A 16752-nucleotide genomic window follows, 5' to 3' on the forward strand; every position below is an offset into this window, starting at 1 on the left:
GTACTTTCTCTTTCTTGTATCACCATAATTATCCCAAGTAACATTCTCCCTCACCTTCCCAGAGAACCATCCCATATGAAAAATAGTATTTTTCTTTTAGAAAAGCAAAGCAAAAGTCGAGCATAATTGCTCTGATACATCGGGAAAAGTCCCAAAACTTGTTTGAATGTGTAATACCTCCGGACTTCTCACCTCCACAAAGCAGTAGGTTGAGGGCAGTTTCTCATTTCTCTTCATTCAGTTAATTTTGTTTGTTGTTCAGTAATTTCAGTCATGTCTCGCTGTGGGTGCTGGAGTGCTGGAGTGCTTTGCTACTTCCTTCTCCAGTTTCAGTAAGAAAACTGAGACAAATGGGATAAGTGACTTGTCCAGAGTCACACAGCTAGGAAGTGTCTGAGCTTAGATTTGATGAGTTTGCCTGACTCTAGGCCTGGCACTCTATCCACTGTGCCCATTTTACTTTTAATTTTTTGGATTGTAAAAGCATTTCCTTATATGCCTTAATACTAGTACCTTTCCTCTGGTGGCTATGCTGTTTGTATTTTTTATATAAAGTGGAGTGCATCTTGTCTCTCCCATTAGAACACACACACTTTGAGTTCAGTTTTTCATCTTTGCCTGTATCTTTCTTGTTTTGCTGAGGTAATTGGGGTTAAATGATTTGCCATGGTCACACAGCTACGAAGTGTTAAGTGTCTGAGGCTGGATTTGAACTCAGGTCCTCCAACTTCCTTTACTCTATCTTTAACACTTAGCACAGTGCCTGTCACTCAGTAACCATTTAAAAAAAGGTCACTTTGGTGATTTATAGTTTGGACTTGGGAAGGTTTTGTTAATCTGAGACTCCTGTCTATAGGCTTACAAGAGGGGTTCCCATGAGCATCTGCGTCTAAACCATTTGTGATAAATTGGTTCCCCCTACAAAAAAGTTCTTTAACCCAAGATCCAAGGAAGGAATTGGTGTCGAGGACAACTGGTGTGATGGCCAGAGACCGAGTTCCCATAGCAACCCTCTGGGTGGTCTTTATCCGGGTGTTAGTTTCCTCCTGACTTAGGGGCCTGCTCTGGCCTGAGCACACATGGTCTTGTGAGACCGTGGAACAGACAAGGTGCAATGAACCTCCATGTGTGAAAAGAGCTTTCTCTGTCCCTAAATCTTCTATTCGTTCTGACTGACACATTCTGCTGCCAGGAGGGAGGGGACACATGGGGTGTCAGGAAGCCAGTGAAATTTTATAAGTCCTTAGAGGGGACCAGAAAGAAAAAAATCAGTCTGATTTTAGGTAGTTTAGGTGCTTATCAAACTTAGATATTTCTTTGAGTCTCTTCCATTTGTTGTTTTATTTAGCCAAAAGAATTAGTAAGTACCAAGAAAGAGAAGACTAGGAAACCTTTTTTAATACTTGATTATAATACTTATAATACTTTTTAAATACTTTTTTTAATACTTGTGAATTTAAATTAATTTTCCTTGCCCACAGTAGTAAATTGTCCTTCACCAATATTTCTTTGGTAAACTGAAAAGTGATTTCTTCACTACCCACATCCAGAGAAAGAACTATGGAGTCTGAATGCAGATTGAATTTTTATTTTTCTCTCTGTTTTTTTCCTCTTTTGTTCTATTTCTTCTTTCACAATATATAAGTGATGTGGAAATGTTTACTATAGTTACATATATGAAACAAATCATATTGTTTGCCTTTTCGGAGAAGTGGGAGGGAAAAAATTTGGAACTCAAAATATAAAAGAATGTTGAAAAATGCCTTTACATGTAATTAGAAAAAATACTATTTACAAGATGAATAGAAAAAATAAAGTGCTTTCCTCACATCAATCCTGGGAGATTAAGTAATGTTACTTGTTTGTATCTTCATTTTATAGATGATTTATTTCATGATTATTTTATAGATAACTTATAGATTGTTATAGTGAGGAGACTAAAACTCAGAGAAAAGAAATAATTGAAAGAACACTGAATTTGGACTGAAGGAACTTGAATTTGAACCTCAGTGCAAATTACATGTTTGTCCTTGGGCAAGGCTTTTAACCTTTTTTAAGCTTAAGTTTTCTCATGTGTAAAAATAAGGGATTTGGAGTAGGTGATTCTTTAGATTCTTTCACTTTTCATCTATTTGAAGTTCTAGGCCTTGTAAGTTTTAGAATTTTGACTTGAACCCACAGCTCCTGATTCTAGATCCATTGTGCTTTTTACTGTATCACATACTACTTAAATCTGAGATTAAAGATGAATATCACAACACAGTAGAGAAGACAGCATGGAATAATTGTGTGCAAACAAGATGTAGAAGGGATAAACCAGAGGTAATCAACAAAAATCAGGGACTAGAATGAAAAGAGAATGTGGAAGGACTTCTTGTAGAGCAGGGGTTGTCAAACTACAGCCCGCAGGTGCGCCCGCCGGGTTATGACAAATGAGTTTTTGTTTTTACTATAGTCGGGCCCTCCCACAGTCTGAGGGACAGTGACCTGGCCCCTATTTAAAAAGTTTGAGGGTAGGATTTCAGCTTGAAGGAAGCCAGGGGGGTGGATATGAGGATATGAGGAAGGAGAGTCTAGTAGGCAAAGCCAGGAGGTAGAGTGCCTTATTTGAGATAGGGCAAGGAACACTTCAGTACAGCTTAATAATTTGGTTTTCATGATAACCACTTTCAACCATTTTTTTCTTCTTTCTCTCCTCACTACCACCATATTCATATAGCCCCTGGTTATTTACCATCCTGGATATTTGAAGTAACCTCCTAAATAGGCCTTTTTGTGACACATTGCCCCACTTAAATCCAATTCACAACAAATTAAGATATTGATTCTTTTTTAAATGTAGGATAAATAAGTTTCTACCCATAGCTTACAGAAATAATCTACTGGTCCTCAAACTTCACACAGCTCTTTGTTGCTCACTAATGCAGAGATGTGCATTTAAATATATGTTCCAGTTCTTTGTATTGAGACATAGCATGGTATGTAGATAAGAGAGCTACTTTTAGAGTCAAGACTTGGGTTTAAGTCCTGTATCAATTATGTTTTTGATTTTTAATAGCTTTTTATTTTCAAACATATGCAGGATAAATTTTCAACCTTGACCCTTGCATAGCCTTGTGTTTCAGATTTTCTCCTCCTCCCCATCCCCTCCCTTAGATGGAAAGTAATCCAATATATGCTATACAGATCAATTACATTTGACTATATAATCCTGATCCAGTCGCTTAAGCTCCTCTACCTGTTCCAAGCCCCAGCTTCTTAAACTGTGGACCATGATCCAGTATAGGGTCTCGTAACAATGTGAAATTATAATGTATTATCAGTAAATGTTTAATTTGTGCTTTGTATACTTATACACTCAGTATCACATAAAAATTTCTCTGGAAAAAGGGAGTCACAAGTGGAAAAAGTTTAAGAAATTTTGCTCTAAGCAACTATCTAAGAGCATATTTTGTATTTCTAGAGAAAAATTCACTGGGAGGGCCTTATTGATGAAATCAGAGGTGTCATTTTAAAAAAATTATCTACATATCCTATACCGGACATTCCTTGAGGGCAGAGCCTGACTTTTCTACTGCTCCTGTTCCCTAGTTTTAGTCCAGTATTCTACAAACCCTTAGGATTCAATAAATGTTTCCCAAAATAGATAATTTATCCCCATCCTTGTTGCCTGTAGTAAAATCATTATTGCCCCACTAGAGACTCAAACATGTGTTACTCTACTTCCATTTTTATTACTTTGCCCAAATTGTCCTCCCTCCCTATTTCACCCTCCACTTCTTGGAATCTGTAGATTCCCCTTGGCTCAAGTGCTTTCCCGATCTTCCCAGGTGTTGATATTTTTCTTTCTCACTCTCAACCCCCCCTTCATCTCTTCTACCACCTGTGATTATGGTTACATTGTACAGATTTTACATTTTCTTGTTTTGATAGATTTTCCCCATTACTACCCTTGGGAAATACAAGTTCTTTGAGGGCTAGAATGATTTTATTTTTGCCCTTGAAATACTAATGCCTTCTACAGTTCCTATCACCCTGCACCTCCACATTTGTGATTTCACCAGTATTGAATTAGGACATTCTTAAGGTGGAAACTCACTTATCAATACAGATCAGTACCCTCTATAACTTAAAACCTTACTTAAATATAAAACTCTTTTTCTTTTCTCAGAGTTGCCTTGGGCCCTGATGATGATTATAGAACTAGTGTATATGTCAGGGCAGGACTTGAACCCAGTTCTTCTTGACTCCAGTGCTTCCTAGAGGAAGCTCAATAAATGCTTTCTACTGCTCCTATTGGATAATATTTTCATAGTGTTTTAAGGTTTGCAAATGTAGCATGCAAAGTGTATATATATATATATATGTATAATTTAATCCACATATATGAGGATTAATATGAGATTAATCCTCATTGTGGCCCTGTGAAGAAGAGTTATCTAAATAGTTTTAAAAACATGTTTATGGTCCTCCAGGTTAAGGACCTCTTTTTAGGGGGAGAAAAAAAATGAGTTGGAACCAAGAGGAGGACATCAGTAAAACCAGATGCCTCCAGAAGGTTGTCCACTCTCTGGTCACCATCTGGGGAAAAAAGGACCATAAATTAACCATGGTGTTCCTGATAACTCTCCCTTTCCCTTTTTCACAAAGTGTTTAAATAGAATTCATTTCTTTCCAACAGGTACAGTGGTGTGATGAAGCAGAAATCAGAGTTAGAAGAGCTGGAGAACATTTTAAAGACGGAGAGAGAAGCTTTGCAGCAGGAGAAGAGAACCAACGTGATCGCAGCTGGAGAAAACCAGAGGCTAAGAGAAGAACTGGACAGGTGAGACTTGGGCTGGATGCTGGAAGAAGGCATCAGATCCTGAAACTAATCATGGGTTTTATTTGGAGTAGATTAAACAATTCTAGTAATCCCTTCATGATAGCGTATTTTTTTCTTTATCTTGACCATGTGTACCTAACAGCTTGTTGACTGGTAATCTATTTTTGTAGATTACAGAATCTGGCTTAGGTGTGAAGATCTGCATAGTGTCCATGCTTTCTGTGGTTCAGTCTTTTCACCCAGCATTGTCAGCCAGCAGTCTGCTGGTAAATGTTTAACAACCAGATCTCTGAGAATTCACAGCACAGCTTTTAAATTTAGCCTGTACTATGAATATTTTCATCATCATTTGGTTAAGTCTAGACAATATGTCAGTACCTAATGTGAAATATTTATCAGTTTCCAAGATGTGTATATGTTCACACACTGAAAATTTAATAATCAGAGGTTAAGCCAGCTTCTGATGACATTGTCCCCCCCCAGCTCAATATCACCTAAAGTTCCCTCTTTTTTAAATCTACTCCTCAGAAGCCCAGAAAAAAAAATCTAAAATTGAGCTGCGTGTCATTTTGAGAGGATGAGGAAGGTAGGAAAGAACCTTCTCTACGAAGGTGCTTGAGCCTCTCAATCTTTAATTACGGATTTTAAAAAAGTTAATTCTTAACTTTTTCTGTGGACCCCTTTGGCAGTCTAATGAAACCTTTGTGCCCCTTTTCAAAATAAAAATTTTAAATTCATAAAATAAAATTCATAGATTTAAAAAGGAAACTATATTGAAATACCACTATTGAAATTTTCTTTTAAAAGAAGAGTTCACAGCCCTCCAGATTCAGGATCTCTAATTTAGGAGAAGAAAAAAAAGAAATAGAAGCAGAGGGAAAAAGACATTAGTAAGATCAGGGATTCTCCTTGGAAGGTTAATATTTGAAGGGCATCCACTCTCTTGGTCATCTCTTGCGAAAGAAGGGACCATTGATTGATCAAAGGGCTCCCAGTAATTCTCACCATTCCTTTTTCATAGAATGTATAAATTCTCATATGAAGATAAAAACAACTGGGCATTTTACAGCTCCATTTTATCCTGTCATAGGTTTGTTTAGATAAGATAGTGAAGTGGAAAAGCACCCCAAATGAGACCGTGAGAAACATAATCTTGAATCTTTGTAGTTAGAAGGTTATTAGTTCTTCACTTCCTACTGCAGATGGTATTCTTACACCCCCAGATGTGCTCTCCTGAGAGACCTGAGTCTTTGAAACGATAAGCTTAAAGAAATACTCCTTGCTGCTGCCTGAAAATGACCCCCTTAGAGTGATAACTTTTTTTTGTCTTCTGTTTAGAATAGCAATTCCTTTATTATGACAAATGTATCAAGAAACATTTTGATGTCTCTCTTCTTCCTAAAAATATGTGGCTCTGAGACCACTCATTTGCTGACCCCCCTGTTCTGGTGGGGTGCAGTCACTAGCTAGCAATAAACGCTCATAAATTTTAATTATTTTGGCTGCCCTGTTTTTCTCTCACCTGGGTACTTCAATAGGTCTAAGGGAAAAAAAAGGATTAAGGTTACATTTAGTGTTGAAGTAACTGATTTTCAATCCAAGTAACTCAGTAACCTTGTAGATACAACCTTGACTTTGTGTTAGGACTTTGACTGAAATATAAGATAGTGTCCCCATCCAGCCTTTAATTGTATGTTTACACGGGTCACTTCTCAATCAGTAAACATTTATTAATCACCTACTATGTACCTAGACATTGTGCCTCAGATCCAGAGATACAAAAAGATAGTCTCCTCAAGAAAGTCACAGTCTAATGGAGAATTTGGAATAACCATGTCTTTTTCTCCCTTCTTTTTTTAACTTTTTTTTTTTTTTGATCAGCAGATGGAAAAGAGAGATTTCATATCCAAATTCTCAGTACGTTTCCTTCTTTTGGATAGTACATTTTCCTTATCTTTTTAAGAAATTCAAAAATTTCTCTATCATGCAAAACACCAGGGTTTTTTGTTTTGTTTTAGCTCCAAAGCCCCCTAAAATCTTAATGCCAAGAAAATGGTTTAACTGATTATATAAAATTTTGTACAGAAAAAAGGCAAAACCTTTTCTGGTGGGTCCAGTTAGATAATATTAGCAGTAATGGTGATTATAGGAGATAGTTTGATAAATTTTTTCTATACACATTTCCACAATTATTGTGCTGCACAAGAAAAATCAGATAAAAAAGGAAAAATAAATGAGAAAAAAACCAAAAAGTGTGCAAACAATAACAAAACAAGTGAAAATACTCTGTTCGCATGGTTCTCTCTCTTAGTGCAGACAGCTCTCCCCATCACAACTCTGTTGGAGCTGGCCTGAATCTCCTCCCAGCCTGCTTCTTTTGCATCCAAGGAAACTGAGACTCAGAGACTGTGTTCAGCTTGATGAAGTTCACATAGAGCCCAGCCTTCCTAGGTCATAGATCATAGGACTATCTCATTAGAGCCTGAAGGCCTTTAATGGGAATTAAGTCCGACCCCTTCATTTTATAGATGAGGAAACCAAAGTTCAGTGGCTACAAGTGATTTCCTTGTCCAGGAGCCCAGCCAGTAAGGGTCTGAGTCAGGATTAGAACTTGGGTCTTTATGATTTTAAGCTCAGAAGTCTCATCTGCATCCCCATCCCATCTTTGTTGAGGAGCCAGCCAGCAACGGTCTGAGTCAGGATTAGAACTTGGGTCTTTTTGACTTTAAGCTCAGAACTCTCATCCCCATCCCACTTGACAACCCTTGTTTCATTTACTTTGTGGTTTGCCTATTGACAGAGTGAATTTCCTGCATGGCCAGCTGAAGGGGGAATATGAAGAACTTCACTCCCACACAAAGGAACTGAAGACATCTCTCAACAATTCCCAGCTAGAACTGAACCGCTGGCAAGCTCGATTTGATGAGTTAAAAGAGCAACATCAAAGCATGGACATCTCCATGACCAAATTGGATAACCACTGTGAAGTGAGTCTCTTCTCACTTTATTATGCCGGCTATTATCCCTGCCCAAACTACTTTATGAGCCTTTAAAAATTACTCTTATCAGATTTACAGCTGAAAAGAACCCGAGCAGCTTGTCTAATAGTAGAATCAATGAGAAGCTAGTCTAGAGACCTATACACTGAAGTGACAGAAGCCTTGGATTTGCAGGTTATGGTGTCCCCAGGGAATTTTTGTTCCAACTGTTACATTGTGATCTTTTTTTCATGGAGTTTATTCGAATTATTTGAGAGAACAAAATTTGGAGTTGAGGGAAAATGACTTTCCAGTCTGAGGGAGAGATGTTGGGGAAATAACTTCTTTAGTTATTTTACATTTAGTTATTATTTATTATTTTTATTTACAATTATTATTATTACACTAATATTATTATTTATAATATATTTACAATATTATATATACAATATTTATTTATAATATACAAATTATGTTTATAAATAAATAATTATTATTAAATTAAGATTTAGTTACATAACATAATGAGGAGATAGGACTTCCCAACTAATGTTGGGAAAGATTGAAGGCAAAGAAAAAAAGAGGATGGCAGAGGATGAGATGGATAGATGGTATTGTGGAAGCAATAAATATAAGCATGGACAGACTTCAGGAGGTAGTGGAGGATAGAAGGGCCTGGCTTGCTGTGGTCTATGGGGTCACAAAAATTCGGACATTGCTAAACAGCAACAATAGGGGAAAGGTGATTTCAACTCTTGCCAAAGGCAAGAAGAAAGCTATGCTTTTAATGGCTGAGTACTGGGTGATGTCTATTCCTGAGGGCTTAGCTGCCTGACCTTTCCCTATGACCTTTTTTGTATAATATTTTTGCTTATGTTAGAAAAATGCCTTCATTTGCCCCAGATTTATAGGGAGAGATTTATAGCAAAACTTTAGCTCTTTCTCAGGGGCCAAGAAGATAATTAGAATTCAGGCAGCTGGGTATTAAGGACTTGATTTCTTTTTCTTATTTTTTAAATGGTATTTTATTTTTCCAAATATATGAAAAGATAGTTTTTAACATTCACTTTCACATAACTTTGTGTTGCAAATTTTTCTCTCTCCTCCTCCTCTTCTCCTTCCCCTCCCCAGACAGCAAACAATCCGATATAGGTTAGACATGTGCAATTATTTTAAACATATTTCCATATTCATCCTGCTGTGCAAAAAAAAATCAGATTAAAAGAAAAAAAAACCCAAACAACAAAAGGTGAAAATACTTTGATCCATATTCAGTCCTCCATAGTTCTTTCTAGATGTGGATGGCACTTTCCATCTCAAATCTGTTGGAATTGCTTTGAATCACCTCATTGTTGAAAAAAGCCATGTCCCTCAGAATTGATCATCATATAATCTTATTGTTGCTGTATACAATGTTCTCTTGGTTCTGCCCCCTTCACTTAGCACCAGTTCAGGCCTTTCTGAAATCAGCCTGCTCATCATTTCTTAAAGAAGAATAATATTTTCAGTACATTCATGTACCATCATTTATTCAGCCATTCCCCACCTGAGGGACATTCACTCAGTTTCCAGTGAAGATTTAGTTTCTTTATTACAAACGCTAGTCTTCATAATTCCCAAAAAGGTAACTTAAGATCAGTGGTACTGTCAGTATTTAATCTATTTCACACAGTAAACTGTTGGGTATTTTTGTTGGATTGGGGAGCAAATCCATGATTTTATTATTTTAAACGTAGAAAAACTTCTAATGCAGACTTTTAATTCCTCCAGTCACTTAAAATCATAGATACAGCAAGCATGTATCAAATATTTACTATACATATGTACATACATGAGCACACACATAAAGCACTGTTTCCTGTCACTTGGAATCATACTATCCTCTGCTGCTCTTAACTGTGTAGATAGAACATTTATGAAGTACTTATTTTTGACTCTCCTGAATTTTTATTGATTATGTTATCTTTGATTATTCTTAATGGGACAGAAAATATCCACAGGACTAGAAAAGGGCAAACAGAGCAGCCAACTTTTATATCTATCTATCTACCTACCTATCTATCTATCTATCTATAGATATAAATATATATATATATCTAGATAGATAGATAGATAGATAGATATAGATATAGATATTTTTTTAAAGGAAAAAAGATGACACATGCTAAATATTAGGGACATGTATAGGAACAACAACTACTCTCAGTGAGTTCCCATCCCAGAAGGGAGAGACTTTTAAAACATAAAGGAGAACTATAAGTAGGGTGAAGGGTATATCGGATACTTCCCCACTAATGGGGGGCGGGGCGCAGACCAAATGAGCATAAAGTGAACAGCGTGACTGGGACCTCCCAAGAAATGGCGATGTTGACTAGAAGCACATTAATGAGGAGATGAGTCTTGGGTGAAATCATCCTGAAATGGGCTTTTTAAGATTATGGTTGGGAGATGGAATATCCCAGATAGTGAGTTGAACTGGGAATGAACATAATCCCTTTAGGTGCTGAGTGGTTAAATCAGTCAATTAGTAAACATGTATTAAGCACCTGCAGTGTGCCAGGTACTATGCTGCAGGTTAAGTGACTTGCCTACTGTCAGGTATATTAGTATATGTCAGAGATAGGATTTGAACTTTTGTCTTCCTAACTCCATTCAGATTTCTTTTATGAAGTAAATGTTGTAAATATTGGAAGTAAAATGATTTTCCCTAAGATTCACAGCAAGTTTATCTCTATAACTGATGATTATTACTTTCTGGTATTCTTTCCATTGCCCCATCTGGTCTTACTAATTCAGAGACTTTTACAGTCCCAGGTGCTTCTTATTGTGCTTTGTGGCCAGATATTTTTCCTGCAGATGCTCCTTTGGGGAATTCTATAAAGAATATGGTACCTGGGGGTGAAGAAATCAGAACCTTTAGCACTATCTAGCACTATCTAAATCCTATTAAACTATAATAATATTTCTATCCTATGAGAGGATAGGAATGTTATTATAGTTTAATAGGATTTAGATCTAGAAGAGATTCTAGTACTCTTCTAATTAAACATCCTCAATTTATAGGTTAGAATAATGAGGAGCAAAGAAGGAAAGTGACTTGGGTGAAGTTAATAAAAAGTAATAAAAATGATAAAAAGTAAACCCAGAATTCAAATGCAGTCCTTTGACTTCAGATCCATTGCTCTGTGGGGCCTGGAGTCAGGAAGGCCTGAGTTTAAATGTAGCCGTAAGCACTTAGTAGTTGTGTGGTCCTGAGCAAGTCATTCTGCCTGTTTCCCACCTGTAAAATGGGGATGGTGATAGCATCTGCCTCCCAGAATTGTTGTTCAGTTGCATCAATCTTGTCTAACTCTTCATGACACAATTGTGGGTGTCAGGGTCGAATGAGCTCTCTTCCTTTTCCAGCTCATTTTACAAATGAGAGAACCAAGGCAAACGGTTAAGTGACTTGCCTAGGGAAATACAGCCAATAAGTGTCTGAAGTCAGATTTGAACTCAGAGCTTCTTGACGCTCTATTCACTAGGCCATTTAGTTGCTCCTCTATAATGGGTGCTTAATAAATAATAGATGCTTATTTCAATTTTCCCTCTCCATTCCATTTTTAACCCCTAAGCCGTTAGCTCTCTAGGATGTCCATTTGTTGTTAATTATGATTATGTTTTGTTTTTCCCCCTGAGCTGCCAGTATTTAATGAGCTAAAATGCCATCTGCTGTTAGGATCATAATTATCACAATCTATTATATTAACTATTAACTATAATACATAGTCCAATTGTAGTCTCCACCACCACAGGAAGGGAGAAATTGCATTTGTCTCCATGACCTCTGTAGCATTACCTATACTTTTATTCTTTCCTCCTTAGATTTGGAAATTTGTTTCTTCCAACTGGGAGCAGAGCAAAATATTAACTGTAGAGTCCATTACCAGAGCCTCTTGGGTCGATATTTAATACCTGAGCCAAATGGAACTCTCCAGGCTGTGACAAATGTTTATGAGCCATCATTTGTTCTGTGTTTCAGCTGCTTTCCCGTCTCAAGGGGAACTTGGAAGAAGAGAACCATCATCTTCTGAACCAGATCCAAATACTGAGTCAGCAAAACCAGATGCTTCTGGAGCAGAATATGGAGAACAAGGAGCAGTTCCATGAGGAGCAGAAACAATACATGTATGACGGAGGCTGGGGAGACTCCATGCATAGCATAAAGGGTCTTTGTCTCTGCGATTCTAGATGCCTAAGGCAACCATAGCTAAAGGCAGAGAAGGAAGTCATGATAACTCACACATTTATAGGAAACTTGGTGGTTTGAAGATAATGAGGGCAAGTGTGAGGTAGGGTCTATACCTATGAACTCCCAGGTGAGCAAATTCTGTTTGCCAATGTGGATCAGCCCCTTTTCTGCAATTTAGTGTGTATATACACATATGATACATATTATATGTGTATGTTTTTATAATATAAAATATATGATGTGTATATGCAGAGAAAGAGAATTTGGAAAAAAATTTTAAATGCAATTGGAAGATACTTTAAAAATAATTGATATAACACTTTATAATCTATATATTATATTTAATAATTGATTGATACATATATCAATATGTATATTTATATACATTTATTGTATTTCTCAATTACATTTAATTTTTTTGACACTCATTTAAAAAATTTTGAGTTCCACATTCTCTCCACCTCCTTGAGAAGTCAGACAATATGATGTTAATTATACCCTATGAAGTCATGCAAAGCATATTTCCATATTAGTTATAAGGCACTTAAAAGTCTGAAAAGAGTTGAGGAGAGGGCTGAGAGGTTAGGTGATTTTCCCAGAGATACATCTTAGGTGAGATTTGAACCTAAATCTCCCTGGCTTTAAGACCCATTCCTTATCTATTATACCATGCTGCCTTTTAATAATAACTTGTATGTTTATACTCTATTAAGTTAGAAAACAATTTTCATGCTTTACCTCATTTGATTGTGATAGCAGCCCTGTGACATAAGTGGAGAAAGTGCTGGACTTGGAGTCAAAAAAGTCCCTTCTTCGGACACTCTTTGCTTCAGTTTCCTCATCTGTAAAATGAGAAGGAAATGGCAAACCATTCCAGTATCTTTGCTAAGAAAAACTGCAAATGGGAGCATGAAGAGTTGGACACAACTGAAAAAAATGACTGAATTGTAAATAAATATATTGTTTGGTATTATCCCTAATTATAGGTTAGGGACGCAAAATTCAGGAAAGTTCAGCGAGTTCCCTGCAGTCACAGTGATGACCAGTCCAGTGCTCATTTTGTTGCACCATCTTACTTCTGTATTGCCCAATGGCTGTATAATCTCCTCACTGACCTCTGCCTCTGGACTTTTGCCGTTTGGAAATGAATCCTCTGTTTCTGGCAACTTATACGAGATGTATGACAGAGTTATTAGTGAGCAGTGTCTGTCATATGGTCAGGAGCCCCATCTTATTAACACACCATTAGCTTTCTGACAGCAAACTTCTTCAGGGGCCAGGCAGAAGCCAGAAGTGCCCTACAGAGATCCCTCTCTTCCCAGTGTGATTTTTCTACTCATCACTGCTGTTATATATTTATCTTTGTTTGCTCTACAAAAACTGTAGCCTAGGTCCAATGGACTCAGTGCCATTTCTGAAACTGGTTTTAGTGATTTTTTTTTAAAAATAAAGCTAAAACACTGATTGAACTCAAAAAATCAGCCATGCACATTGATTTGTGCCCAGATCTGGCAGGCAGCTGAAGATAAATATAATAAATTCTTCCTTTTCTGTTAACCTCTAACAGTAATAATAGTTGGAGTTTATATAATTATTTAAAATCTGGCAGGCAGCTGAAAATAACAATAAATTCTTCCTTCTTTTCTGTTAACCTATAGCAATAATAATAGTTGGCATTTATATAATTATTTAAAGTTCACGATGTTCTTTACAAATATCTGATTTAATCCTCACAACAATCCTAGGAGATATCTGCAGAACTGAGAAAGAGAGGTTAAGTGACTTTCCCAGGATCACACAGGTAGTAAGTTTCTGAGGTTAGGTTTGAACTCAGGTTTTCCTGAGTGCAAGTTCGGTGCTTTATCCACTGTGCTCCCAAGCTGGCTTTCTCCTTCGAGGCTGCCTCAAAATGGATTTTTGCAATTGAATTTAGAGCATATTAACTGTGGTTGCATTCATTCAGGAAATCTTTAATGACCATTATGTACAGAATATGGTTTGGCACAATGGAAGATACAAAGATGAGTTAGCAATGGTCTCTTTTCAAGGAGTAACTACAAAAGTCTTACTTTTTTTACAGCATCATAGCATTTTAGAGCTTTGAGGAACTTTAGAGGTCCAATCCCTTCATTTTATAGATGAGGAAACAGACTTGCGGCTGAAGGGAAGCCTGTCAAAATCAGTTTATTAATACATATATTTTGGACAAGCGCCTCAGTTGTAAGATGAATTGTGTCCGTAATTTGGGAAAAGGAAATAAATCTGGTTTACATCAAAACTACAAAAGCCCATCTCTTTAAGACCACTGTTCTCCCTTTGCTGCTGAATAGACATGAATGCTATGGGCAATGAGAAGATTGTGGTGGACATGTCACCAGTCATAATTTACTTGTGAGAAAATATCACCAAAATATTACCAAGCACTATATGACTAGAAAATGTTAAAGATATACCCATTGAAGAGGGAGAATGAGTAACACAGGAATTAGGCCTGGAGGGGTATGTTGGAATTTCCAAGGTATCAAAGGAACCAAAGTCTCCACCATATTGTTACTGACTCCTATGAAAGACATCTGCAAAGCCATGGACAAGAATTTTAACAAGATGAGAAAGTGTAGTAGAGGTTGCAATTTGTAAAAGTGAAGTCATATATCTACCAGAGAGATTAAATAATTCAAAGCAGCATTTAATAAGTTCCACTGTTGTGGTGCATACAGTAGTGATGTGTATATGTCTGGGAGAATAATATTGAGGGTTGATATTGAAACTGGATCTTGTGATTTTGATGGATGACAGTCCAGGGGGAAGGAATTGAATAAGCAAAGGTGCTGAGTGGGAAAGAACAAAGTATTAAAATGACCGAACCAAAATCTCTCTTCACCTAATCCAAGTTGGTTTATAACATTATTATTTTTATATTCTTCAGTGACATTTTATTTTTCCAATTACATGGAAAGACAGTTTTAAACATTCACTTTTGTAAAATTTTGAATTCCAGATTTTTTCTTTCTCCCTTCCCTCCCTTATCTCCCCCCCCCTTCAAGGTAGCAAGTAATCTGATATGGGTTATTCATGTACATCCGTTTTAAACATTTCCATATCAGTCGTTATGTGAAAGAAAAATCAGAACAAAAGGGAAAAAACATGGGAAAGAAAAAACAAACAAAAAAGGTTAAAATAGTAAAAAAAAAAAGGGGGGGGGGAACAAACAAAACAGGTAAAAATAGTACACTTCAATCTGCATTCAGTCTCCATAGTTCTCTCTCTACATGCAGATGGCATTTTCCATCACAAGCCTATTGGAATTATCTTGGATCACTGTATTGCTGAAGAGAGCTATGTTTATTGTAGTTGATCATCACATGATCTTGCTGTTACTATATGTACAGTGTTCTGATTCTGCTCATTTCACTCAGCATCAGTTCATGTAAGTCTCTCCAGGCCTTTCTGACATCATCCTGCTGGTCGTTTCTTACAGAACAATAATATTCCATAACATTCATATACCGTAATTTACCCAACCATTCTCCAATTGATGGGCATCCAGTTTCTGGCCACTACAAAAGGGGCTGCCACAAACATTTTTGCTCATGTAGGTCCCTTTCCCTTCTTCAAGATCTCCTCGTATCTCAAGAATCCCAGTAGAAACACTCCTGGGTCAAAGGGTATGGACAATATTGTAGCCCTTTGGGCAGAGTTCCATATTGTTCTCCTGAATGTCTGGATCAGTCCACAACTCCACCAACAATGTATTAGTGTCCCAATATGACATTATTTAATGTCAGCATTATCTTATAAATTCTAAGAAATGATTCATGTTGGCAAAATAAACAGACCTTGGTCACTTATTTGGGATCAGTCGTTCAACAATGATTGTTGTTACTAAATCAGACCTGTTTGTCTTGACATCTGTGCTAAATAAGTGATATGTTTCTATGTCCTTAGAGAATAGCTGAGATAATTAGGGGGAAAATAGGGAAACTTTGTTCTTTCTAGTATTTTATTGTTCATTTCTTTTAGTCGTGTCTGACTGTGACCCCATTTGGGGTTTTCTTGGAAGACTGGAGTGGCTTGTTATTTTTTTCTCTAGCTCGTTTTACAGAGCTGAGGCAAATGGGATTAAGTGACTTGTCTAAAGTCACACGGCTATTAAGTGTCTGAAGTTGGATTTGAAATTGGGAAGATGAGCATTCCTAACTCTAAACCTGGAACTCTGACAAATCACCTGCTATATCTACCCAATCAGATATAGACTTTTTTGCTTTAAATTGTATATAGTTTTTGAAGCCAGATATATCTACTATTTGGTATTTTACATAAAACCATGATACAATTTAGTATTTGAGGATATAAAAAGCCATAGATTTTTTAGAGCTGAAAGAGTAGTCCTATATATTCATTTTTAGATGAAAAAAAATGAAGAATCCAAAAATCAGATGATTTTCTTCAAAAATCACAATTAGTACACATGTGAGACTTTGTTTCTTGGCTCTCCGGAAGTTTTCAGTATTAAAAGGCACTTGACATTCCCTAAGGTTAGTAAAATTCAAGGGTCAGTTTAAATGATCTCTAAAGTCCCTTTCATCTCTAAATCTTAGGATCTCATCCATGACTTTGGTTTAGTTCTACCATGATTCTCAGCTTGGAAGTTCTTTTAAGATCAAAACAAAAGAAATCAGTTCCAATGTGCCAATGAGGCATATCCTCAAGTGGACATA

General features: G+C 36.7%; 1 protein-coding gene across 2 annotated transcripts in view; it reads left to right on the forward strand.

Moving 5' to 3' along the window:
* CCDC88C (coiled-coil domain containing 88C) overlaps window positions 1-16752 on the forward strand; it is a 221760-nt gene that overhangs the window by 170501 nt on the left and 34507 nt on the right. For both annotated transcript variants that reach the window (XM_074289718.1, XM_074289719.1), the window contains 3 exons: window positions 4682-4825; window positions 7626-7812; window positions 11825-11970. In XM_074289718.1, coding sequence (XP_074145819.1) covers window positions 4682-4825; window positions 7626-7812; window positions 11825-11970 — 477 coding nt within the window. The remainder of the gene's footprint in view (window positions 1-4681; window positions 4826-7625; window positions 7813-11824; window positions 11971-16752) is intronic.

Source organism: Sminthopsis crassicaudata, chromosome 2 (assembly GCF_048593235.1).
Source record: "Sminthopsis crassicaudata isolate SCR6 chromosome 2, ASM4859323v1, whole genome shotgun sequence".
NCBI lineage: Eukaryota > Metazoa > Chordata > Mammalia > Dasyuromorphia > Dasyuridae > Sminthopsis > Sminthopsis crassicaudata.